Below are 27,999 nucleotides of genomic sequence, written 5' to 3'. Positions count from 1 at the left end.
ACATGATCAGATTTGTGTGTGTGTGTTAACCTTTTCATTGTAAAATAAAAGTAGATTATATGAGCAAATGTGCAGCTTAATACAGCATTTTAAAGCAAACACCCTGGTAACCACAACTGGCAATGTTCACCCCCAGAATCCCCCTCATAGGCCCCATTCCAATCACACCTCCCTCCTCACAGAGACTACCGTGACTTCCACAGTCATCATGTCCTGTGACCCTTTCTAGTTCATCCAGGTGTGCATCCCTGCGCAGTATACTTTAGTCTTGCTCAGTTTTGAAATGTTTTGAAGCCTTTTTTATCTGCAGTTTCCCTTGCATCCCTTTATTTTCTTCACACTTTATCTGTGGAAGAACCTGGGTCCTCTGACCTCTGTCACTTCCCGTAGTCTGGATGTCGCTGCTTGCGTGCCCAAGGTGCACGTCGGTGAATAACTTTGCCTTTGGTTTTTCCTGCAAATTGACAGCTGGATGCCGAGGCTTGATCCACTCAGTTTTGATCACTCAGACACAAGCATATGTGGTGGCCGTTCTCTTATCAGGAGGCTTGTTGTGTGGCAGACTCTGTTCTAGGAAGAATCTCTGACCACGTGTGGGAGTAGGTTGTGGAGGTCAAACCAGGAAGACCTGTAGGCCTTTTGTGTTTATCCAGGTGAAAGTCTGGAACAGGAAAGGAGTGATAGGTTCCAGTGATGAAGAATTAGCACTTAAAAGACTTGACAATTGTATTCGAGGGCCAAAGGGGACAAAGAAGTTTCTTTATGGGATACGGAGGGGGATGGTGGGACCTCTTGGTGAGCTTGTAACACCTGGAGCTGTTAGAGAATGTTAATAAAGGTTTGGTTTTGGATATACTGAATTGCCTATGTACGCAAGAGGAGATGTTTAGTTCACAACTCTAAGCTTTATTTTTAGCTACTTCCTATTTGCCAATGGTATATTGTGACATACATATATGTATATATGTAAAATATATTAATATATTTTATTGTCAGCAGAAAAAGATTTTATCCAATATAAAATATACTTTCAGGTACAATATACATAGTTGTTGTTCATGATAGAGAAACGTAGAAGGAAAGTTCAAAGAAGGTCAGATTTAATTAAAGTAGTCCTACCACAATGAATAAATGACTAACAGCTGGAAGAATGAGAAGAAAAGTCGAGGTGCTAATACAGCATTGCAGCCATGTGGGTGTCCTCAAATCACTTTCTGGAGCTGAAGCCAAAATGAAACATCATGCAAGCTGCACTCTGGGAGGAGAGTATTAGCTTGAGTGAATCGTGCTGCTTCTTCCGAAGTTAAAAAGGAAAAAGAAAAAAGATTCTTGATGAAATGTGTATAGTGATTTGGGCTTATAACAATTTAATGAGTAGCTTTCAGCTCATATCTGTGATTCATTTATAGTGAATTCACTATTATAAGCAAAAATCTGATCTGGGGAAAGAAAGAGATAAGAATAAATAGAATGTGCATATATTGCTAAAATTTTATATTAACTTCAGTATCTTCCCATCCTAAACTCTTAGCCGTAATTTTTAAAACAATATGAAATTGACTATTTTACCTTCTTTCAAGAGCCTGTTGACATGAGAAAGATTTTAAAGTATTACTGAATCCACTTTGAATCTTTTGCTCTCTGCTTTTCTGTTACACTATGGTCTGTCATTTGGTCAGAGAAGTTGGAGAGAATGTGATTACATTCAGCATTTAGGGTCAGCTTTTATTTTCACTGTGATAGATAACTCTAGATCTAAAACTTGGGAAGGTGTTTAATGCCTGGGGCATGTTGAAGGTAGCTCACAAGTTTGGCTCACAATTTAATTTAAATTTAGTTTATTTATCAATTCTGTTTTCGTGGCAACATATGAGGTAACACATCCCACAACATTTATGATTCACAAAGAAAAGTTCTGAGCTGACGTTTTTCTACTCTACTGCCAAATTACTTTTTAAGATGTACTTTTTGAAATTGCATCCCCGGGACATAAAATAAATATTATTGGTCCAGGGTACTGTCACAGGCGTTACTCATTACTTCTCTTGAATGTAAACGGCTTCAAAGCCAAGCAAAATTGTTTTGGAGGGTGAGAGATGCTTTTCTTATTGTTTTTACGCACAGTGATAAATTATTTTTCCCTTCCTGAATTGACTGCCAGAGCCGGTGTAGTATCTTCCCATCTGCCTCCATTGTACAACACCTTCCATCCTCTACTTTGAACATTCAGAACTTCTCTGGTTTCCTGGGCTCCTTCCTGATGATCTCACAGTGGGATTTTCCCTCAGTGCTGGCTCCAGACCCTCCGCAGGGAAGTACCCTCTGGGTAGCCTGTGTTTCAACCCAGCACCTCCCACTGAAGCAGCCCTGGGCCCAGGGCCTCTCTGCTGGCAGGATAAATGTGGTGGGTGGCTTGTTCTGGATCACACTTACCCTCTAAGACAGTGGCATTCAAACGTCTTTTGACTGTGACTCACAGTAAGAAACAAAATTTACAGCACAGCCCAACGTACACATAACTTTAACTTTACATATATAAATATGTAAGTAAAAGTTTCATGAAATAACCCTCACATTTCAATTATGCTTTGTACTTTGCTATTTTCTGTTCCATTCCATTCCATTAAATTCCATTAAACATATACTAGCCAAACCCACTATATTCATTTCACAATCTATTTATAGTTTAAAAACCCTGCCCAACATTCTGATAAACACATGATTCTTTTCCAGAGAATCCTTTCTTAATATCCTTCTTAAACATCTCCAGTGAGGGGACTCTCCACTCTTTGAGGTGGCCTTTTTATTCTATAATTCTAGTGTTTAGAATGCTTGTTCCCAAAATATATTGGGAAGCATCTTTATTTCATTAGGAAGCAGTGTGAGTCTGTGATTAATGATTACACTTCAGGTTTCCAAGACCGAGCGGAATGAACTCTTGCAGCGCGTTATTTCCCACTGGCGCACAGAACAAAATCAGCAGCAGTTCATTACTGTTTTAACAAGGCCTCTGGATTTACGAAGCTCTAACGTAACTTTAGCAAAAACTTTAAAAAGCATATTATGATATAAAAGAAAAAATTTGATAAAACATTAAGAAGCAAGAATCTTGAGTAAATATTAACCTCACTCCAAGAGACAGTAATATATCATTTCATGAAGTCTAGCACTTTAAAGCCTGCCTCACTTTGATTTTGATGTTTTCCTACTATGAGGATAGCAAAGATTTAGCAATTTGACCACAGTTTTTTGGGGGTTTATTTTTGATGGGGTCTTGCTCTGTTGCCCAGGCTAGAGTACAGCAGTGCAGTCACAGCTCACTGCAACCTTGAACTCCTGGGCTCAAGAGATCTTAGTGCCTCAGCCTCCTGAGTAGTTGGGACTAAAGGCACACACCACCTTGCCTGGCTAAATTTAAAAAAATTTTTTTGTAGAAAGCGTCACACTATGTTGCCCAGGTTGGTCTCGAACTCTTGGCCTCAAGCAGTCCTCACAGGTCTGTCTCCCAAAGTGGTGGGATTGCAGGCATGAGCCACTGTGCCAGGCCCTATTTTTGCCATTGTTAAAGCGTCCCTCACATTTTATAACTTTATACTTCAGGTAATTCTTTGCCTTTTGCATGTCGTGTTGGCGGAATACTAGGGGCTTGTTCTTGGGTAACCAAGGGTAATGTGTGTTCAGGCAGCAGCAGGAGGGTGGAGGGCGGGGGTACGAGATGACGGAGGTGGCAGGTCACATTGTTTAATGTTAGTGTATTTGTTGCTAGGGCTGCTGTACCAAAGTACCACAGACTAGGTGGCTTGAAGTAACAGAAATTTATTCTCTCATGGCTCTGGAGGGTAGAAGTCTGAAATCAAAATGTCGGCAGGGTTGATTCCTTCCGGAGGCTACAACAGAGAAACTCTCTCAAGCTGCTTTCCTAGCTTCTGGTGGTTGTGGGCAATCCTTGCAGTCTTTGGTATTCCTTGGCTTGAAGATGCATCATTGCTCTCAATCATACACAGATATGTTATAATTTTAATTACAATAAAGATCTCTTGTATTTTATAGATATGCTATAATTTTTATGAGATGAATGTTAAGTGTTTGCATATTTTAACAAGGCAGAAGCTATTGACAACAGAACCATATTGTATATTATAGTGATTTTTCAATTTGTGTACAACTTTTTCAGTAACAATTTTTTTGTTTTATTTGGTTAGTTTTCTATACATTTATCACTAATTATCAGATTCTCACACAGTTACATAAATCTTCTTTCAATCCATTCAAACAAGACCTTAATAAGACATTTTTGTTAATTTATCTTCTTGGAGAAGAAGATGCTGCAGCCTTTTGACCTGCTATGATCTAGTGAATAGATTGCTTGAGCACTAGTCTGCTGTATACTTGTTGACTTATACTTTTCTCTCTTGTGTTGGATTCCCTGTGCCATATGTTCTGTGTTTTCTTCTTTTTTGATATACATCCTAATTTGGGTGGAGAAATTCTCCACTGGTTTCCCCAGAAAGAGTTTATAAGAGGTAAATTTCGAGATGTTATAATATCTGTATGTGTTTATTCCGCCCTCATGTTTACATGGTAGCTTGGCTGGGTCTGGAATTATAGTCTGAGATCGTCTCTTCAAGTTTTAGAGGCATTGATCCATCATATTCTAGCATTTTGTGTTGCTGTTGAGATGTCTGATCCTACTCTCATTCTTTTTTTTTTTCCTCTTTTTCTTTTTGGTAGAGATGGGGTCTCACTCTTGCTCAGGGTAGTGTCGAACTCCTGAGCTCAAGCAATCCTCTCACCTTGGCCTCCCCTACTCTGATTCTTGATGTTTTGAATTAAACCTGATTTTTCACTCCGAAGCTTTTAGGGTCTTTTCTATGTTACCCAGTGTTGTGAAATTATAGGATGATGTGTCTTGGTTTGGGTTGGGTCTGTTTTCAGCCATGTGCTGTGCACTTGATGTACTCTTTCAATCTGGAAGCTCATGCCCTTTAGTTCTAGGAAATGTTCTCAATATATTTGGATTTCTTTTCCTTCTTTTTCTTCATTTTCTTTTTTGGCTCTCTCCTTGTTCAAATGTTCAAATTCTTGGGCCAGTCCTTTTTTTTTTCTCTCCTGTTTTTATTTCATTATCTTATGTTTCTCCTTTTTCAAGATTTCTTCAACTTTGTCTCAACCCTTCTATTGAGCTTACCTTCCTGCTATTTTGTTTTTCATTTCAAGAGCTTCTTTTTGTTAGTTTCTTTTGAAATTTCCTTCCACTTGGCTGATTTAATTTCTCCCAAGCTGCATTAAACATTTTGTTCATTTGGGGCTCTTCTGTCTTATTGTGGGATTTCTTCAAATCTCTGATAGTCTTTGACTGTCTAACTATATATCAGAAAGGGGTTTTATATTACTCATAGTTTCCTATTGGTGCTGTAACAAATTGCCACAAACACCGTGGCTTAAAACAGCACGGATTTATTTTACAGTTCTGTAGAAGTCTAATATACTGGGCTAAAATTAAGGTGTTAGTAGAGCTACATTTTTTTCTGAAAGCTCTAGGGCAGAATTCTTTTCCTGTCCTTTTCCTAGCTTCTAGAGTTCACGTACATTCCTTTGCTTTTGGCTCCCTGTCTCCACCTCAAAGCCAGCAACCTTGCAACTCCCAATTAGTCCTCCCTGGTCACATCTCTGACCACAGCCAGGAAAGATTCTTTGCTTTTAAGGACCCATGTGATTAGATTGGGTTTACCTGGATAATCTAGGATAATCTCTTATCACAGGGTTTTAATCACATCTGCAAAGTGCCTTTTGCTATGGAAGGTAACGTATGCACAGATTCTGGGGATTAGGATGTGGACATCTTTGAAGGGACCATTATTTTGCCTGTTCTAAACAGCTCATTGGTCGGGGCTTTTTGACTACAGTATAATGTTGCTAACAATTTGGCTAAACCTTTTTCCTTGGGAAACACTTGGAGTCAGAATCTTTAGATCTGTATCCTTGGTCGTAGACCGCTTACCTTTCTTGAATCATGTAATGTTCAAAATAGATGCTATGTTTTTGATGTTATATATTATAAAATTTATATTGAATTTTTTATGTTTAATAAATAAATACATCAAGTACACACCATTATTATCACTGATCAGTTACTGTCAGAGCCAACATTTATAAATTGTGTTTTCTTGTCTGGCAGGACTAGCCACCTTCTAATCATTCTGGCTATTCTTGAATTTTTAATTTTTTTCTTAAAATCGTATTTACTGCTTCTAGGTATGGTTTCTCACCTGATCACCGGATGCTTGCATAGCCATTGACTAAAGTGATGACATCAACAAGTCGTCCAACTGAACTTTTGAAACATATTTTATATTTTACATTTTACACATATAAATGTAAAACATTTAAAATACCAAGGGACTTTTTTAACACATTGACTGCCACACTAGAAAAAAATTTTTTCATTGGAGCCATGGTATTTTATTATGAAAATAGAATATAAACTTGGAAAACAAAATGATCCTTTCTAATTTAATGAAAAATTTATTGTTTTTTATTGTTTTCTGTGTGTGAGTTATATGCAACTTGAAAAATAGTTCACTTGGCTCAAGATAAAGAGATATGTGAGTTACATATGCTTCACGAGGCCCCAGGCTTGAAAATAGCGTGAGTTAAATACAACTCACATGGCGGTTAGTGTTAAATGGGCAAATACCATTTGATTATGTTTTTGTGAACAATAGAGACAAATCTAGTTATTCCCTCTTGTCATCTTTCAGGTCTCAGAAAGAGACCTTTCAGTTCTCCATCACAACAGATTCTTTCACAATTTGTCATTAGAATTTGATATGTAAGCGTATCTGAACTGTAGTCCTTTGAGCTCTGCCATCCCACCAAAACAGAGGTCTTATTATCAAATTTGAGTAATTTTACTTATCATGTTTCTGCCTCTTACCTTTTTAGGCTGAATACTAGACCAAAGCACACTTTGTTAGTTAAAAGGGATTATAATTATGAATGTTGTTTGATTCCATTTAAAAAGATTATTCTTGGGTAGCACACTTAGATATTTGGATAATAAGACTTCATGTCATTGAGTTAAACATTGAAATAATGACCTGGTAATACCTTTTCCCATTTAACAACACTACTCTACATTTTATTTGCATAAACTTGGCATATTTGATACTCTGATTAATTCATTTTATCTACAAATCATCTAGAACACTTTTCGTTTAAGTGAAAAAAGTTTCTTTTAGTTTCTGCTTTTGCATATTTGACTCCTCAATATTCTTCTTGAATGGGGGCAAGCTGACTTAAATTTTATATTTTAGAATTTAATATTTGGGATATTGAATTCATAGCATTAAAATGAAATTAAGTGGTAGTATTCTGCTATATTAAATCTAGTGATTTAATGAATATAGAAATATAGATTGTGAAAAGGAATGTTCTTTTACATTTCAGGACTGATAAGTTATTTTCCCTGGAGATGTCTTAATATACAATCGATTCCCATTCTGTCATACTCTTACTTTCTAGCAGTTGTTTTCAAATAGGGAAAGTACTTTGGTTCCCCAAGAGGATGCTGAAAAAGGAAAGCTCATTGTCCATTTCTGTGTACTGTAGCCCTGGTCGGTGTCAAAGATAAACAAAACTGGACACTAGTTAAAGTAGTAAGGACAGATTTTAATCAGTAATAACTATTTCAATAAGGAAAAGAGTCCAGCGTAAACTGATCTGAGCTTCGATTTGTACAGAGGTGAATGAGTGTTTTACAGGGAGAATGGAGGCATATGGAGGTGCGTAAGCAGGGGCTTAGTAGGGCCAGGGAAGTGAAAAATTACAAAGGTCAGTTAGTGTGAATGTGATTAGGCCAGCTGTGTCTGCTAACTGGCCATTGTGGAAGGTAGGAGTCTATCCTCCCACACAGACTGGGAGACAGAGACCCTATGCTCAAATGTTGGCTGGAACAAACAGTACTTTTTTTTTTTGGCAGCCTGGAGTTCCTCGGGCAGATACTTCAGGGAAGATAGGGTCATTTTGGGGATATGGCCTTGAGCTGTTAGAAACTATGTTAGTGCTTGCTCAAGTCTTCATAGACCAAGGTTGAGGCCTAGTCAAGAAGAGGGAGCAGAGGAGCCTGACTGGAGTCTGGTCAAAGAGAGAATCTTTGTTACCAGCTTAAGGGGCCCGTGTTCTGAACATGCAAGTCAGACTCACCAATCCCCTGGGCCGACTCTACCTAGAATAGTGCATTAGGTTCCCTAGGCTTATCAGAGGTCTACCGGGAAGGGAAGAGTTGTTTCAGGAATTATACATGATTGGTGTCTCATGTTCCTTGGGTGGACCCTGAGCAACCATATGAGCACAGAGTCATAATATCTCATCTTCTAACGTCTTCCCCTTTTCTCAGATCTCATGCCTTGTTTCTGCCTTGGTGTCATGAAAATAGCAAGGCTTAGAACCCTGTGTTGTATTTGAGCACTTAAGTGCCTTACTGCCTAGCTCTTTGAAACGCCACTAACTCTGGCACTTTCCTCTGACTAGGTTCTTCTCGCCAACTGGTGACTTTGAAAGCACAGTGCTTCCCCTCACCAAGAAGAATTAAAAACAATTCTAGATTCGGATAGTTCTGGATTCCATTCTTGGCTTCACCATTTAACTTAACTATGTAATCTTGAACAAGTTACTTTCCTATCCAAATTCTGTTTTCAAGATCTATAAAATGTGGGTGTAATACCTAATGTGAATTGTGAAGATGAAATGAACTGATGTATGTAAAGAGTTTAGCATATACTATGTGCTTAATTAACATGAAGCACAACTTCTCCCTTCCCTCCCAACAATAAATACTGCATTTGCTTCATGGCGCCAACGCCAACCTTTAGCTACCTGATCAAACACTTTGAATATGGACATTAAGCCAGGCCGGAGTTTAGCCAGCATGCCCTTTGGACTACTGAGCACCCACTCAAAGTGCCCTAGATCAAGTCTCCCCATCTTCCAGGTTTACTCTGTTCTCTTGGCAAATCACTGCCAAGGCCTCGTGTGCTTTACAGGTGAGGCCACACAGGTGAGAAATCCACTTCCTTTTGGCTAAATTTTATAGGAATTACTTACAAAATTTAACATATTACTGACATTTAACACTCATGGTTAGTTTTCACATTTAAAGCAAAGGAAAAAAGATGAATCGCTACTGCACTCGTCATGTTTTTAAAAGGAGTGAGGATACATGACTCTCTTAACTTATTGGAGGTTGTTTCCCAATGTACAAAGGCATTTGCTTGAAAGTTGAATGACTTTCTATCAAGTGGCTGTCTTCAGGAAAGTTTTAGAACCAATAGACTAATTTACTTTTCAAAATAGAATTGACCTTATTTTGGCATATTCTGGTGGTGTGACCAAATACACGCTGCAGGCAGAGGTGTGGTGTGTATACAGTAGCCACAGCGGCAATGAAGCTGGCCAGTGTGAAGCTGGTGCAGCTCTGCTCCATTAAGTCTACAGTTTGGAATTTCTAGAGGTCACTGTTGTGTTATGAATTTAAATTCATAATTTTTTTAAAGCTTGTTTCATTTTCTATTAAATTTGTAGTTCCATAGCTATGTAGTGTCTAAAATTAGATTTTAAACATAATTCTTCTACTTTATGAATTTACTAAGGTACACATTTTATAGGTTTATTAAACTATATGTTATTCTGAAAATGAGAAAAAGAAGATGGACCATTTTAATTGAGTTCTGCTGCTTTGTTGGGAAGATATGACAAATGGTAGAGCCTCATTTAAACACACTTTTAAAAATACATAGAGTTGCCTACACCATGGATCATATAATGGCCTTCAGAGCATAACTACATATGGAAAAGCCTGGTATAAAATTGTTAGGCTCTGAAAAGTGTAGGAAATAGGACTAAGAACCATGATAACATAATAAAGGAAGTTACGAGCTGTCCCATTGTTTCTGGTGTTTATTTCTTATATATTGTCAGTTAACTTAAATAAGTATCAGTGATCTCTTGGCGCCTCTTAGATTTTAAATTCCTAATTTCTTTTTATTCCAAATGTTTATTTTAACAGTATTTACGTAAATGAAATAGATAGTTGTTATGAACTGAATGGTGTCTCCCCCCAAAAATACATGTTGAAACCCTAACCCCCAGTGTGGAGGTATTTAGAGAATAGGGGCTTTAGGAAGTAATTAGATTTAGATAAGGTCATGAAGCTGGGGCCCTCTGATGGGATTAGTGCCCTTAGAAGAAGAGACATCAGAGAGCTCTCTCTTTGCCCACATGCATGCACCTAGGAAAGGTCGTGTGAGCACACAGTGAGATGGCAGCCTCTAAAAGCCAGGAAGAGAGCTCTCACTAGAACCTGGCCATGCTGGCACCCTGGATCCCAGACTTCCAGCTTCCAGAACGTTGAGAAAATAAATTTCTGTTATTTAAGCCACCCACTCTATGGTATTTTGTTATGGCAGCCTGAGCTAAGAAAACAGTATAAAAATTTAAGCAATATTCTATGAATCCTGTAATACCAAATACTAATCTTTTCACAGATAATTATTTTTTATAGACTGTATATGTTTAAACTATATGAGAATTTTAAAAATAGAATCATTTGATCACTTTTAGTTCAAATCTATACCAATAAAAGTAGATACATTGTTATTAGACTTCATTTTATTGGTTATTTAATCAAACAAGCTATCAAATTTTAAGTAATCCAGACTTCTTAGATTATCTAATGTTGTACTCTGTAGAAAATAGTTCAGAAAGCATTTATGATAATAGAAGCAGTCTGTCCATTTAAAGTTGTTATGAAAATTGTGATTAATGAGGCTGCTAAATTTTGAAAAGATATTTATGCCGATTTCTTCCTTTTATAGTCACAGCTTAATTCATGGAAATAGCACAATCATGATAAACTTTATGCCTTTCCCCACCAACACCCAACCTTTCAATCCAGGAAATCGATAGCTCTTTTTGTGTTCAAATTATTTTATTTCAGGCCAGGCACAATGGCTCACGCCTGTAACCCCAGCACTTTGAGAAGCCAAGGCAGAAGGATGGCTTGAGACTAGGAGTTTGAGACCAGCCTTGGCAACGTAAAGAGATTACATCTCTACAAAACAAACAAACAAAAAAATCAAAAAAATTAGCTGGGTGTGGTGGCACATGCTTGAAGTCCCTGCTACTTGGGAGGCTGAGGCAGGAGGATGACCTGAGCCCAGGAATTTGAGGCTGTAGTGAGCTATGATTGTGCCACTGCACTCCAGCCTGGGTGACAGAATAAGACCCTGTCTCATTTAAAAAAAAGTTATTTATTTCACATAAATTCACCTTTGAAAATATTGTAGGCATGAGTTTTCAAACTTTCTGGACTCAGGACCCTTTTATGTTCTTAAAATTAATGAGGACATCAAAGAGCTGTTTTATTTAGGCTGTATCTATCAAAATTTATCACATTATAAATTAAAACTGAGAAGTTTAAAACATATCTATTCATTTATTCATGTTTATAATATTTTTAAAATAAGTTCATTTAATGTTAATATAAATAACATTTTTAGGAAAAAATACTATATTTTTGGAAAAAAATACTTGGAAGGCATTGTTTTACATTTTTGCAAATCTTGCATGTCTACTTCTGCATTTAGTTCGTTGGGATATGTTGTTTTGGTTGAAGTATATGAAGAAAATCCAGCTTCATACAGATATGTTCGTGAAAAGGGCGTATTATAATAATCTCTTCAGTTAATTATGGATATTCTTCTTTGATACAGCACTAAAACTTGACAAATACTGGTTCCATAAAAATTAATTGGAGTGTGGAATCTAAAGTCATGTTAATGAACTCTTCATAGTTTTTTACTTTAAAATCCACTGGTATATTTTCCATTTAGAATGACTTTTATCCACGCATGGCTTTTATCATGCCTTTGTTATTTTGAATGTTCACTGAGTTATTTCAGTCTTCCAAATGTTGACCCATTTAGTTATACAATATAAAAATAAATCATATTCATTAATGTTCTCACTGATTTCATCAGAAAAGTTTTTAATTATTTGTAAGCTCTTAAGCTCTCAGTAGTAGATGCAAGTTTTCCAAAATTTTTATTTCAGCTTAAAAGCTCCAAGTTTGTCATTGGCAACAGAGGCTTTCAGCTTTCCTTGGACTGGCAGGACAGCCTTGTTTATTTTTGAGAAAACTCCTACTTTAATACCCAAATCTAAACAACTGTAATTTGTCAGTCAGCCATTCTGTCATGTAAAAATGAAGTTTCATGAAAAAACAAAAACAAAAACAGCTAGTTTAGCTCTCAACTCAGTGGGTGATTTGTTTTCCTTCTGACACTCATACTTTGGTACTCATTCTACTTTTTACATATTTCCCATTTCATACGTTAAAAAGACATACACTCAAAAGGTTGAGATTTTTAAAACCTTTTAAGATTATTCACTCTTACCACTTTATCAAGGACATTCTTAAGTAAAGCGGGCTTTTTTGTTTAAAACTGTGAGTGCGTGGCAGTGCAAGATCATACAAGGACTACTAGGGCAGTTTAGTGCCCCTGCTTGGATTCTTGCTAAGGCACCAGCATTTTTACCCACTATTGTTTTTGCATCATCAATGCAAATATCAACATATAACATCTTTATATTATTATGAAAATAATTTTTATTTGTGGATGTCCTGAACGTGCCCTTGGAGATGCCAGGGACCCACAGACCTTACTTTGAGAACAGTTACTCTAAAGGGAGCAAGTATAGCTTACTTACAAAAGAAGAACATAGTGCAAATTTTCTTAACTGATCTCCTGATTGACTTGCCAATGAAATTGACTTCCATTCTTTGTATAACATGGTGGCTACTCGCATGGAATGCTGAATGTCAAGGCTGGTAGGCTGCCCTCTACTGTGGCCATTCATTTCCGTTCTGTTCTACTCACCAGTAGAGTTCTGTGCTTAGCAAGTATCAGCTGTATTTGTTCTCAAATCAGTTAATGCCAGTTCCACTAACACCTGTAATTACACAATTTTAATAATGTTGTGTAAATAGATGAAGTGTGAGTTAAAAAAAAAAAGTTAATGTTTCTAAAACCAACTTAAATGCTTTGGAATGACTTACTGTAAAAAATTGCTCTCGTGATTTAGTGTAGATGAGATTTGTGAAAGATTAGGGAAAAACTCATAAAAATCTGGAAAGATTCTACATTCCTTTCTCAAGTATCTTTAGTTTCTTTCTGTATTGTAAAGAAACTAAAGCTGGAAATTGTGATGATGTGTTATGTGTGTTCTTTGCAGGAAAGAACAATGAAAGTCCGTCTGTAGACCCCTATTCAAAGAATAGGCTTTGACTCGCCTTCAGAAGATTGGTGAATGTTTGTACATATGGATATATTTTAAATTGAAATAAAATTCACAAATTAGTATCTGTATTTTTTTTTTTATGATTTCTCACTTAACCAGCTTTTCCAGTGAATTGATCTATTGGTCAGGATCACATTGAATGTGATAGTTTCTCAGCCGTCATCCATGAGCTAGGAGCAAATTTCCTTTGGTTTCTATGACTGTAAAATATGGCTTCTTCCATAATTGCACTTTGTATCTGAGGCTGGGTAAGACTGTATTGGTAAAGGATTTCGATAACCTTTTAGAAATATAGCTATTACAGGCCAGCTTTCATAATGACATAGGGATGAACGTCAAGGTACCATAAACTTTTTTTATTTGTGTGCTAGTGTTTTGTTGAATTGGAAACTGCTTGAAACAAGCAAATTATATATTGGGGCTTGGAAATTTTCACAGAAATTTGCATAACAATATTTCACAAAAGGTGATAATTATATAAAATGTTCTATTATCTCTAATAATAAGCTCATTGGCTAATCATATATGTGAGGGTTTGGTAGGTGGTAGCAGTTTACTGATGTCATGTACACCTAGCTTTATCATGGCTAGGTGTACACACTGTCATTTATAGATGCATCATGACACGGTTCGATGACACAAGGCTAAGAAACAAATGACTTGGCTTCTCTGCCCTGCTCACCGATCACCAGGAGTCAATGAAGAGAGTGTTCTCAACTCCCTGGCAGTGAGGATGCAGTATGAGTTGTTTTTTTCCTAGAAGTAGGGAATTAATTCCCACTCTCACAGTCTGGACACACACTGCACACACACTGGAAAGCTGACTGGCTAGAGCAAGGCAGCTTTGTCTGTGACCAAATGCTGAAGAAACTCATCAATCTCAGTGTTTTTAGCACCAGGCTATATCACCAGTACAGCTAACCAATCACTGAAATTATTACTAAATACAAAGGGATTCCTCCATCCCCCAAGTTCCTGACTTCATAATGATCACATTATCATTGTCAACAGTGTGGCTGACAATAAGTTATAGACTTGTTCCTTCACTTTTTCTTTCTTTCCAAAAATGTGTATTAAGATTGTACTATGTGCCACATACTGTTCTATGATTGAGGATCCAGTTGTGAATACAACAGAGAAAAAAAAACCCTACCCTTGCCTACCCTTGGAGAACTTAAATTCTAGTAGAAGATGCACACACACACACATTTGCCTAGGGGGACAAAAAAAAGGGAAGGGGAATGAAATATTGTTAGTTAGGGATGGGAGTGATGAAATTCTGACAAGGTAACCAGGAAAGGCCTCACCACAATCACTTCTTTAGCATAAACTTCTAAAGGAAGAACATAATCTCAAAGAGATACTATCTCAGAACATTTTTAAGTATTTTGAAACTGATATCTGTGAGGTTTTATTTTGGGGAAATACTGCATCTTAACTTTTACTAACTTTAACTGAAATCTAGCATTGCTTCCACTCATGAATAGAGATAACCAACTGTAATAGCATTGGGAGAATCTGTAACTTGGTTATAGATAATATCACAGATATTTTCCTATCACATTACAGTTGTTATAACATTTCAAAATTTATGCTCATTACCGCTTATAAATTATGGTGTTTACTATCCCTGCTGTTAAATGTTGGTATTTGATACCTTCATAAAGAAGCACTTTTATCATTATTTTACAAAAATATATGTATTATATTTCAAAATAATGGATTTCCTTGTATTCTTACATATTATGTCTTATGAATTTTAAAGCATTTCGAAAACAGGCCAAGGCTTCACTAGATTGCCAAAGGAGGTTCGCAGCATAGAAATGTTAGGCTTTAGCTTAATCTCTAATTGAGGGCTGTCTTTCACCTCGCACAGGTACAGCACTCTCTTCATTTGTTTCCCTCTCTTAGAGATTACTCAGATATATCCTGAACAATGGGAAGGGTTTTCTACATAATTCCTTAGAGTTCTGATCGTGAAAGATCTTTTTTGCTTCCTGTTTAATGTAGGCCCCACACTATTAAAATATTTGCAGAATAACGTCAAACAGAAATTTGGCTTCCCAGAAAATGGCAATGTAGTACATCACAGATCAACTTTTGGACTTCTCAGGAAGATATTCGAAGGACCTTAAAGGCAGTGTAGTTCATTTTAGGGGAAAGGATGAGATGTAGAAATTCAGAGTTAGAATCAGCTCCCAGTCACATCAGCCTTTCAGCCATGGTTCTCACCATGGTGTTGACCAAGTAGGTCTGTCCAGCTTGAAAGGTCATGGATTGTAGACCACTATACCTTCATATTGACCAGCTATGGGAAATAAGATGGAATATACATGCTCAACTGTCTCAGTAACGTGACCATAAGAGTAGAACTGAGAACCTCTTATGCAAGAGAAAAGGGAAGGGTGAGCCCTGGTTGAATAGGTACTTGAGAGCTGTACCCTGCCACTGCTTGTTCTGTGCTTTAGATCTCTTTGAATATATTCCACTACCTTTCATCATGAATAAAACATCAAAAGTAAAAATTCTCAAAATCATGAGGTTGCCAGAAGCCTGGGAAGAGAACAATGTTAACTCTGTAATTTTCGCATGAGACAAACTTTATGCTTTTGTCTTGTGTAGAGGGAAGTCGATTCTGTGTCATTATACCTCTTGGATTATATCTTCAATTGTGCCTTTTAGTTCTGAGAAATAGACATTTAAGAAGTGCGATGAAAGCAGTGAGTGTTGATGAACTCATTTCTATGGTTTGTTTTCCTTTACAGGTTGGTGAAAGATGCTCCTTGGGATGAAGTCCCGCTTGCTCACTCCCTGGTTGGTTTTGCCACTGCTTATGACTTCTTGTACAACTACCTGAGCAAGACACAGCAGGAGAAGTTTCTTGAAGTGATTGCCAATGCCTCGGGGTATATGTATGAAACTTCCTACAGGAGAGGATGGGGATTTCAATACCTACACAACCATCAGCCCACCAACTGCATGGCTTTGCTCACAGGAAGTCTCGTGCTGATGAATCAAGGTATGTGTGTGCACAGCCAAGATGACGTCTGAGCTGATGCCAGTCAGAGTTGCCATGTTGTGAGCAAAGTGTTTCTGTAACTGTTCTTAGGTACATGTTGATACTTGGATCCTAACTAAGGCCATGAGATGAAGTAATACCTAGGGCATCTCTTCCTTAATTTCCGCTAGTATATTAGTCTACAGGTTATCTAATTATGGCTTAGATTGTCCCAGGCTATATCCTCATAGTACAGGGTCAGTGATAAATATTGAGTTTTCCAGAGAATTTTGACAGTGAAGACAGCCAGCCTGGAATAAGTGAAGTTCTTAAAAGCTGAACAGGTGGTTTGTTATTTGAAGTGAATATTCCTAGCACATGGGTGTGAATCATAACACCGCTATTCTTTTTTTCATAAAGATTTAGAACAACCAATCTAGATTATTTACATCAAAATTGGAAGCCATTTTTGTGATTATATAGCTACTTTAATATAGTACATAATTGGCAATATTACTTTTTTTGTTCTTGTAACCCTAACTTGATTACAACTCCTGTGCAAATCTATATATTAAATACACAATTGGAGCTAGGGAATAAAACAAAATTTAACTCTCGATTACATCTCCCATAAGAATTAATAAGCATTTCATCAATTACTCAACATCAGATTTTACCCAAATCTAGCGTTTTCCCCTGTCACATCAACCATAACTTTTAGTTAGGTCTTAGAGGAAAAGAAACTTAAGATTAATTGAACACATGACATGTGCTAGTCCTTTTCCGTATTTTATGTAATTCTCACATCAACCATGTAAGGTAGCTGGGATTTGGACGCAGTTCTGGCCAACCTCAAAGTTTAATCTCTTTCCACTGTATTTTGTTGCCTCTCTCACAATAGAAATCCAATTTATAATAATTTAATGAAAGCTAAGTAGGAGGGTGAATTTTCATCCTAGCTGCTCTTGCCCCCTGCTCTCACAAAAATAAAAACAAAGTTAAAAAATCAAAATGCAAACAATGTGAGAACCCACTTTCAAACCATTTATGAACTCCAAGGCCCATAAAAAGACATCATCTGGTGAGAGGAACCCTGGAGTGAGCCAGATCCCAGCTTGGGGTCCTGGATTTTAGACTACTATAGTTGTATTCCCTTAAAAAAGTTTTTAATTCTTTAAGAGCAAGAATAGAATTTGTTTCTTCATTCTTCATCACAGATAAAATCATTCCAAATAGGCAGACACCTCTGAAATACTGGTTTGAATTGGGTCAAAATATGTCATTCTCCTCTGGCAGGAGTTTTCCTGTGCATTTATTTTCTAAGGAAAGTCATGGTGGCTCTGATACACAGTCTTCTGGAGCCCCCACATAAGTAGTACACACATTTAAGAGAAGACTGGACAGAAGGAGGGGTGAAATCTCTGGTCCTGCAGATCTCAGTTAATAATCAGACTAATAGTCCCAGCTTTCTTGGCACACTCTTTGACTTTAGGAGCGTGGCTGGGCTATTTGAATACTTCCATGTCCTCTAGGCCAGCCCTGTGGATACTGACTGAGGAAGCTTAGAGTGCACATGTAGTTCTTATTGGGCTCGTGAAATTTTTCAAAAGTGAGAGAATTAGGATTTTTCCTCTGTTCTACCAACACTGCGTAAGGTTTGGTATGCCGGGACCAGAAGGACCACGTGCAAGGGGCTTGGAAAGAAGACGGGTGTGAAATGTTTAAATGATTGCACAATTGTTACAATAACACCAGAGAGTGGAAGGAAGGATGTCATGAAGAGCCTTATGGTTAAATATCAAATAAGTGTATTAAGTTTGAAATAAAGAGAACAATGTTCTTTCTGTGAGTTTAGGAAGGTTCAAGGAACTTTGAAGGATGGGTAGGACTTAGATAAGTGAAGATACTAAAGAACATTCCAGGCAAGGAGTGTGAATGGTGGGAAAATACAGGGCATTGCTTCAATTAACAACAAAATCAGTACCTAGCATTGACAAAGGTTTGCAGTTTACAAAGCGTTTTGGTAGACATTGCCACGTGTCTCCTGAAGAGGGTTGTTATAAGGAACAAATAAGGAAATCAGGTAAGGTGATATCCAGGAAACAGTGGTATGACATTAGACATCAGTCACATTGGTATCTGGTTGGAGCTGGAGGACACAGAGAGGAAAAAGATGAAGGTGATTGGAATTTTAAACCTGAATGATAGAGAATGGAAATTGAAATCCACAAGACTGGCATGTCAGGTACGATGCTAGGTGACAGAAGGAGGAATACAAGTAGCAGTCACCTCTGCATAGCCAAGCCTGAAAAAGCCATGCTGCCTCCATGACATGGGAGTCGTGTCTTAGCCTGAGACCTGAATTTAGACCCAGAACTGGTGGGACCTGGGCCTCTGGAAGCCCCACACCCGGCACACCTGGCAGGCCATGGTAGAGGGTCAGCTCTGATGATGATACACACATGTTTGTGAGAATAAAGCAATACGACTTCACCCATACTGGGAAGCAGTAAGCTTAAGTTTATCCGCAGGGGTTGTGTGTTTTAAAACAAGCAAACAAGACAAGCTAAATCTTACATCTGAAGACCTAGGTTTGTATCAAAATTCTGTTCATTTTTAGTCATGTGCCAGAGGTCTTGAACAAGTCAACCTTTCTATAATTTGGGGTTAATAATGCATAATTGGGTTGTTAAAAGGATTAAGTAAGATTCTGTCCAGTGCTGTGTAAATTATAAGTGTTATAGAAATGTGAGGAGTTGTTACCTAAATGTAAGAATTCTAGAAAGATAGCATTTCTGAGTCAAAAGGATTTTATAAAATTTTCTAGACTTTTAATTTTCAGTGGGGAGATTGAAAAATATGACAGGTCAAAGAAGTGCTTGGACAAAATCTTGTAGCTCATTTTGGCAGGTTCAGGACTCCTAGTTGATTTTGTCAGCGTTAGATTGCCTCCCCAGTGGTTTCTCGGCCCTGCTGTCCTGCCTTTTCAGATGCTGTGGAATCTAAAGCACATAAAGCAGGAGAGAGGTTGTCTTCTAATGACAGTTCTAACTGAAGACTGTTCATTTAGCATTTATAGTATTTGCAGCCTATAATCAAATCCTATAAAACAATGGTGCAAGTTTTTTAAAGCGATAAACTTCAAAAAATATTTTCAAGTAGTTTCTTTTAGGAAAATTGAATAGAAGTCTCAATATACAAATCTTTTCTTGCAAACATAAAGTTATATGCATTTGTGATCTTATATGTGATATAGTTTCACTTTTTTAAAGATTAGAAAACCATACTCATTTAAGGGTTTATCTTCACTTCTTAAATGATCTGTGTTCAAGAACTTCTTAACTTGCATCATGGACCCATCACAAACCTGATTAACAGGATGTTATTTATAACATTGACAAGTAACAGTTTTACCAAATGCAATTTGTAATATAAACTGGTCAGATAACTCAGAGGGTTTTCTTTTGCCATATTTTTGTTTATGCTTTGTTACAGTTTTTAGTCATTGTTTCCATGTGTTTTCATCCTTCAGGGTATCTTCAGGAAGCCTACTTATGGACCAAACAAGTTCTGAGCATCATGGAGAAATCTCTGGTCTTGCTCCGAGAGGTGACAGACGGCTCTCTCTATGAAGGAGTTGCATATGGCAGCTACACCACTAGATCACTCTTCCAGTATATGTTTCTCGTGCAGAGGCACTTTGACATCAACCACTTTGGCCATCCATGGCTTAAACAGCACTTTGCATTTATGTATAGAACCATCCTGCCAGGTATTGTGAGGAGTCAGAAGTGGAAAATATTAAACTATTATAATTTTTTCTGATTATGAAAATGAGCAAAATTAGGAAAGGAAATGAGGTCTGTGGGTCTGTCATATTGAAATTAAAGGGATTTTTCTAAAATCAAAGAAAAATTGAATTCAAGAGTTGTATATAGCCAGAACATTTGGGGAGCTAATGTGAACATTTGTAATTTAGGTACGGTAAAGCTTGGAGCATAATGGAGCAAATATAATTTCTAGCTGCCATGGTACTTTTATTTTTGTATATGTACAAACTTGAATATATATTTAAACTCATTTTTATGAATCTAAACAAAATATAAACAGTTATGACTACATGTCAGTTTTCCTTTATATGTGACCCTTAATTAATCTTATTTTAGATTTTAGTTTCTAATTTTTTCTTCCAGACTGAACACACATGATTCAAAATAAAAAAATTACACCTACATGTTTTAGTTAGAACTTTAGTATTTTAAAAAATATTTTATTGAAATAAATAGTATAGAATATAGAAAATTAAACAAAAAAACCAATTGCTGTAAAACTCGTAATTTCTTTCTAAGAAAACTAGCTCTAAACAAAAGATGTATATGATTTGATAATTTATTCATTTCTAGGAGAGCTTTGCAACTGTCCTTATTTCTAAAATAGGACAAAGATGTTAGAAAAAGTTGGGGAGGTAAATTTTCACCAGGATCAATTTTTTTGCCCCCCAGGAAATGCAATTTTTGGATAGTGGCTCTAGACCTACAACAAAGAATCCAATATTTAAATCTTTTTGCTCGGGTAGTATACATATGGATTAGATAGAATCTCCATTATTGTATTATCCAAAAAATATTGCAGAGCAAAAGAACCATTTTAAGATTTAGTTGAGACTTAACATTCAGAACCACGTTGCTTTATTGCTTGTTCTTAGACATGCAGGAGAGGCCTGTTTTGTTTTTTTTTTTTTTTTTTGAGACAGAGTCTCACTCTGTTGCCCTGGCTAGAGTGAGGCTAGCTCACAGCAGCCTCAAACTCCTGGGCCCAAGCGATCCTCCTGAGGAGAGGCCTGTTTTGCAGTTCATCTTGGTAAACAAAGGCGGTCTAAAGTAAGGGACCTTTAAGAGGTCTCAGTGCTTTGTAATTTGAGCTGAGATCTAACAGCCAGCCACACCAGGGCTTGTGTCTGCTGTGAGCTGTGTATGTGGCTGTTTCCAAAGCTGGAAAAAACAACACGAACACCTCTAAGAGGAGCATTTATATGTTGGTGTTAATTCAACAAAACTTTATTGAACATCTATTTTGCCAGGCACTGTACTGGGCAGGGGATTGAAAGAAGAATAAAACAACACATCCTCTACTTTCAAGGAACTCATAAACTAGTAGAAGATTCAGAAAATTGCATTTTATATAATAGGGTTTACTTGGAATATTACTAAACTGTTAGGAACAAAAACATTAGCTGTAAATTGTGTAAATACAGTCATGGGAGCATTTTAGAAGAGATTCTGTGTTAAGTTAGTCTGTTTTCAACTACATTTCTTTTTTTATTTCTACAATTGATATTCTAGTGGCGATTTTCTGTCTGGCCCAGAATTTTCTCCCATACTGCTCCTTTTTTCAAGAAACTGGAGTATATCTAGTCTTAACATTACTTTTATTTTTCTTCCCTATTCCAATAATGATACCTGGCTTTCTGATCTTTGCATTTTCTCTCCTTTAACTTCCCACAGTACATACTGGTAGGAGCTTCTCTGGGAATTAAGTTTTCTTCCTATAGAAACTCAGTCTCTCCCCTGAACTCTCCATATATAGACTATAACTTCCACTCCACTGGAAACCAAATTGAAGCACCTGATGTTATTATCTTGGCCCAGAATGCAGGTTGAGTTGTGGGACAGCTAGTGCTCATTCCAGGTTCAGGAACTCACTGTGCAAACAGGATACCCCATGTACGTATGCAAATGTAATTGCACATGCCATGGACATTGGAAAATGAGGAAGGTGGGCAATATACATACACTCGAATAGGTGTAGCACTTCCGTAACCAATGACAAGTAGCCACATAACAAATATAAGCTTGCACACAAGATTTTTGGAAGACTTTTTGAGGGATTCTGATCAATTGACTTGGGATAGAATGTGGACATTGTGGTTTTGTTGATTTTTATCCAATCAATTACACAATTGATTCTAATTTGCAACTAGGTTTGAAAATCATTGTTTAGATCTGGATAGAAGTGTGAAGTTTTAAACTTATCTTACTTCTTTCAACTTCTTTCCCTAGGGTTTCAAAGGACTGTGGCTATTGCAGACTCAAATTACAACTGGTTTTATGGTCCAGAAAGCCAATTAGTGTTCCTGGATAAATTTGTCATGCGTAACGGCAGTGGTAACTGGCTGGCTGACCAAATCAGAAGGAACCGTGTGGTGGAAGGTCCGGGAACACCGTCCAAAGGACAGCGCTGGTGCACTCTGCACACAGAATTTCTCTGGTATGATGCATTGGGCTGGGTTTAAAGAGAAATGGTAGCCAAGGGTACTTACTGTTCATTCTGGACACTAGTTTTTTGTGTTTAAAAAGAAAAACTAATCTAAAACACTTTTTAAATCCTTTCTCCATGCCACCTATGTACATGCAACTTCAGTTCAACTCATATCGCAGTGTTTGAAATTCTGTTAGAAACATTTCTTTTTAAATTTAAAATCTAATTACTATTTGCATTTTTTTATTCTCTTATATTAGAGATGTCCTAGGCTTGCACTGTTTCATGGATAAACATGTTTTGATTTTACATCATTTTTTAAATCATATAAAGAGAAAACCACAAAATTTAGACTGGGTTATTCTGATAATCGTACCAAAAAAAAGTGGCAAAATATTTTGTTTTGTTTTGGTAAATGGAGCATTATAATCTTCTACGAGCAAAGCTGTTACTAAATTTTCAAAAGTCTTTAAAAGTGTTTGACAGTATTTGACAGCTTCACTTTGATACTAAAAGGACCGTGTAATTTTTTTTGCTTTAATCTTTTAAGCTCAGGAGAAGCTTGGGTCTCCTTTTTTAAGTATTGCCAAATATATTGCTGGCATCCAATAAGTTAAAATAAAAATTACAGGGAACTGGATAATCATTAATTCCTGATGTCTTTTCAAGCTATTGAAATTTGCATTCAACTCCAAAATAAACTTTCTTATGATTTGCTTCTCTTTATTCATTTTCAAAAATTTTTAAATATTAAGGAGTAAAAATGTTAGTAAAGTGATAATTGTCTATAGTTTAACCAACATTTTTAAAAACTATTTTCACAGATAAACTAGACATATTAACATGTAACTATTCCTGAGTCCTTTTAAGTATAAAGTAATACTTGGTAGTGTTACCCATAAATATTCAACCAAGAGAATTCTATAAAGCTAACTATAGGATTAATATAATAGGTCAGATTAATATATAGGTCACATTAATGCTAAGTTTAACTTAGTTAAAAACCTGCCTTGACAGGAATATGCAAACTGACCAAAAACTGAGAGAAGGATGGCCAATTCAGCTGGTATCTATATTTGTTAAATCACATTAAGGCAACATTATGCTAGACCTAAGTAGAGACACAATTTCTAATGTTCTATAACTGAGACTCTAGAATAACAAATGAAACAGCCCAAATCAAAACCCAATAAGATTAACTCTACCATAGGTGATTTATTTACTTTAGAGAAAAGTGTATAAGAGCTAATAATAAACATTTATCATAAATAGAAATAAGCCATTTATTGTCTAAGAAGCATGGCATCATCTTCAGATTATTTCAGCACCACGCTCTAACCAACTGAGCTAACCGGCCTCTCATGGTATCTTCAGATTAAAACAAAATAAAACCTTTGGATCTGATTAGGCAGTGGCAGCCACAATTATGAAACTTCCAATATTATACAGTTTCCTGGAATTTCATTTCATCCATTTATGTTCTTAGATGTAGTATTGGCAATAAATTTTATCTAATATGTGAAGTTCTACTCTATTTCAATTAATTTTCTAGAGGAAAAAAAATGTGGAGGAAGAACTGATTTCAAAGCCAAACATTCAATAATATCAGTTCCTGCAGACCAGTACTTTATTACAACTCAAGGGTTGTTAGAGTCCAGATCCTAACATGGGGTTTCCTAAAAGAGGAGCCCCCTCAACTAGAAATTGGGATGAAGTGCTTAGATCTGTGAGCCCCGGTAGTTTGGGTGGCCGCTCTGAAATCGTCAAGTGAAGGAGGTCCATGTAGAGACTAGCAATAGAAATTTCAGGCCCAAACCCAAAGATCACAAATTACAAAGAAATGCTCCTCTCCCAATCACCAGCGGTTTCCCCTTGTGCATGCTGATTGTCTGTGGGTGGTTTCAGAATGTCCTCAATACACTCTACACTGCCAGTGCTCTGGGTAGCATTTGCGTGTTGTTTCTTCCAGACACGTTACCATGTGGCATCACAGTTCTTATGTGTTATTTTCACTTTGACCAGTAAACCATTTAATTTTTTAAAATTAATTTCAGGTATGATGCCAGCTTGAAATCGGTTCCTCCTCCAGATTTTGGCACCCCTACACTGCATTATTTTGAAGACTGGGGTGTTGTGACTTATGGAAGTGCGCTGCCTGCAGAAATCAATAGATCTTTCCTTTCCTTCAAGTCAGGAAAACTTGGGGGACGTGCAATATATGATATTGTCCACAGAAACAAATACAAAGATTGGATCAGAGGATGGAGAAATTTTAATGCAGGACATGAACATCCTGATCAAAACTCATTTACTTTTGCTCCCAATGGTGTGCCTTTTATTACTGAGGCTCTCTATGGGCCAAAGTACACTTTTTTCAACAATGTTTTGATGTTTTCGCCAGCTGTGTCCAAGAGCTGCTTTTCTCCCTGGGAGGGTCAGGTCACAGAAGACTGCTCATCAAAATGGTCTAAATACAAGCATGACCTGGCAGCTAGCTGTCAGGGGAGAGTGGTTGCAGCAGTGGAGAAAAATGGGGTGGTTTTCATCCGAGGAGAAGGTGTGGGAGCTTATAACCCCCAGCTGAATCTTAGGAAGGTTCAGAGGAATCTGATTCTCCTACATCCACAGCTTCTTCTCCTTGTGGACCAAATACATCTGGGAGAGGAGAGCACCCTCAAAACAGCAGCAAGCTTCTTCCACAATGTGGATGTTCCTTTTGAGGAGACAGTGGTAGATGGTGTCCATGGGGCTTTCATCAGGCAGCGAGATGGGCTCTATAAAATGTACTGGATGGATGATACTGGCTACAGCGAGAAAGCAACCTTTGCCTCAGTGACATACCCTCGGGGCTATCCCTACAATGGGACAAACTATGTGAATGTCACCATGCACCTCCGAAGTCCCGTCACCAGGGCAGCTTACCTCTTCATAGGGCCATCCATTGATGTGCAGAGCTTCAGCATCCACGGAGACTCTCAGCAACTGGATGTGTTCATAGCCACCAGTGAACATGCCTATGCAACATACCTGTGGACAGGTGAGGCCACAGGACAGTCTGCCTTTGCACAGGTCATTGCAGATCGTCAGAAAATTCTGTTTGACCGGAATTCAGCCATCAAGAGCACCATTGTCCCTGAGGTGAGGGACTACGCTGCTATTGTGGAACAGAACCTGCAGCATTTTAAGCCGGTGTTCCAGCTGCTGGAGAAACAGATACTGTCCCGAGTCCGGAACACAGCTAGCTTTAGGAAGACTGCTGAGCGCCTGCTGAGATTTTCCGATAAGAGACAGACTGAGGAGGCCATCGACAGGATTTTCGCCATATCACAGCAACAGCAGCAAAGCAAGTCAAAGAAAAACCGAAGGGCAGGCAAACGCTATAAATTTGTGGATGCTGTCCCTGATATTTTTGCACAAATTGAGGTCAATGAGAAAAAGATTCGACAAAAAGCTCAGATTTTGGCACAGAAAGAACTACCCATAGATGAAGATGAAGAAATGAAAGACCTTTTAGATTTTGCAGATGTAACATATGAGAGACATAAAAACGGGGCATTAATGAAAGGCCGGTTTGGACAGGCACGGATGGTGACAGCTACTCACAGCAGAGCCCCATCACTCTCTGCTTCGTATACCAGACTGTTCCTGATTCTGAACATTGCTATTTTCTTTGTCATGTTGGCAATGCAGCTGACTTATTTCCAGAGGGCCCAGAGCCTACATGGCCAAAGATGTCTTTATGCAGTCCTCCTAATAGATAGCTGTATTTTACTGTGGTTGTACTCTTCTTGTTCCCAATCGCAGTGTTAGCACTGATGCTATGAACTGCTTAATCATTTTGTGATCACAAGAGTCTATGCAAAAAAAAAAAATTCGATGCCCCAGTGATTGGATTTTTTACTCAGATTCATTTTAACAAATTAAGGGAAGTTATCTTCACACAAGAAAGCAGGGATATGGAGAAATCAGAGTTGGAGCAGACAAAGAATTTATCAAAGGAATGAGTAGCTTGGTTGTCCCATGGTGTTTCTGGAAGTGTTTGGCTTTGCTAATTTAGCAATCCGTATAATACTACTCTTAGAAAAAACAAAAAGTCTGGTTTTTTAAGTAATAATTTTTCTTAGAAACAAAACAAGTTAGATAGAATTGGGTTTTATTAATATTAATTTAATGCAATTACCTATTTCCAGATACTATAGTATGGAAAAGACTAAAGAACACAATTTTGAGAAATACAGAAAATTTTTTTAATAGTATAGTCTTGTTGAGAAATAAATGTTGCTCAGTCCTGGTATGGTGGTGTCAGCTTTCCTGGGGAAGTAGTTCTTTAGCTATGTGCATAACGTATCTGTTACTATAGGATCTGGATGACTATTCAAATAACATAGTAAAAATGATGGCAGAAGATCATTAAAAACCTAAAATATATTTCCAATAGAAAACTTATATCTATTGATGAATATTTTCTTGATGAGGCTGATCTCTGCACACATATAAGTGGTTGCTTATAGACATTCATTGGTTGTTCAATAATTAGGACAATTATAGATAATGTAATATTGTATTTTCCTTATGTGGAAAACTGTTGTAGATCCAGTGACTAAACTTTTCAAAATAAAATATTTTATATCCTGAATGTTGATTGCAATACCAAAGAAGATGGGGAATCTAAAATTTGAATATGATTTTTATGTTTTTTTAATAAAAAACTTTCTTCAAGTTTATTTTGCTAAATAAACAGGTCATATTTGTGATTTTTCTGTAGTGTCTTTCTTTGTTCCATTGTGTTCAAAATGTATTAACGTTTTCCGAAATCTTTGAAGAAAGATCTTTATTTGGACATGCATTCATTAAATGTATAAAGTAGTGTTTGAATCAAAAGAAGTAATTTCTCTGCTTGTTTTTGTTGTTTGAACATGTTTTAAACATTTAAAACAATAGCCAACTTCTGATATTTAAATAACACCAACCTTTTAAAAACATAAAATTTGTATCATTATTTTTAATCAGGTTCTCAGGAGGTAACAGCAGCATAGAATACCGAAAACATAATCCACAGTTTATACTTGAGCATAAGAATATGATATTCTTAAAAGGAACTTAAAGATAAATTGCCATACATTCAGCATATTTGAGTCATATATTTCTCCTTTGAAAATAGGGAAATATGTTCGGCTCAAATTTTACAGTAAGGACATATTCACTGATTTATAAGTCTAAAGTAATAATTATAATCTTTACTTGCTCTTTTGGTTCATGGAAATACTAGTGTATAACCGAAAGACAAAAATCAGAGAAATTTATGTGAGCGCTTTTTTTCAGTTCTAATTTTCAACTTCTTACATAAAGAAAACACAAATTTGACTTTTAACTGTGCTTCACTT

The 27,999-nt window shown here is 36.9% G+C and overlaps 1 protein-coding gene across 1 annotated transcript in view; it reads left to right on the top strand.

Annotated features, from left to right (window-relative positions):
• DSE (dermatan sulfate epimerase) overlaps positions 1–27,381 on the top strand; it is a 71,459-nt gene extending 44,078 nt beyond the window's left edge. Inside the window, exons 3-6 of the mRNA XM_012650155.1 lie at positions 16,125–16,378; positions 19,890–20,129; positions 22,417–22,624; positions 24,670–27,381. Of these exons, the coding sequence (XP_012505609.1) occupies positions 16,125–16,378; positions 19,890–20,129; positions 22,417–22,624; positions 24,670–26,425 (2,458 nt within the window). The 3' untranslated portion in view covers positions 26,426–27,381. The remainder of the gene's footprint in view (positions 1–16,124; positions 16,379–19,889; positions 20,130–22,416; positions 22,625–24,669) is intronic.
• The last annotated feature ends 618 nt before the right edge of the window (positions 27,382–27,999 follow it).

Source organism: Propithecus coquereli, unplaced genomic scaffold, assembly GCF_000956105.1.
Source record: "Propithecus coquereli isolate 6110/MARCELLA unplaced genomic scaffold, Pcoq_1.0 Scaffold313, whole genome shotgun sequence".
NCBI classification, from domain to species: domain Eukaryota; kingdom Metazoa; phylum Chordata; class Mammalia; order Primates; family Indriidae; genus Propithecus; species Propithecus coquereli.
Note: the sequence above shows the minus strand (reverse complement) of the source record. Positions and strands in the feature narration are given on the sequence as shown.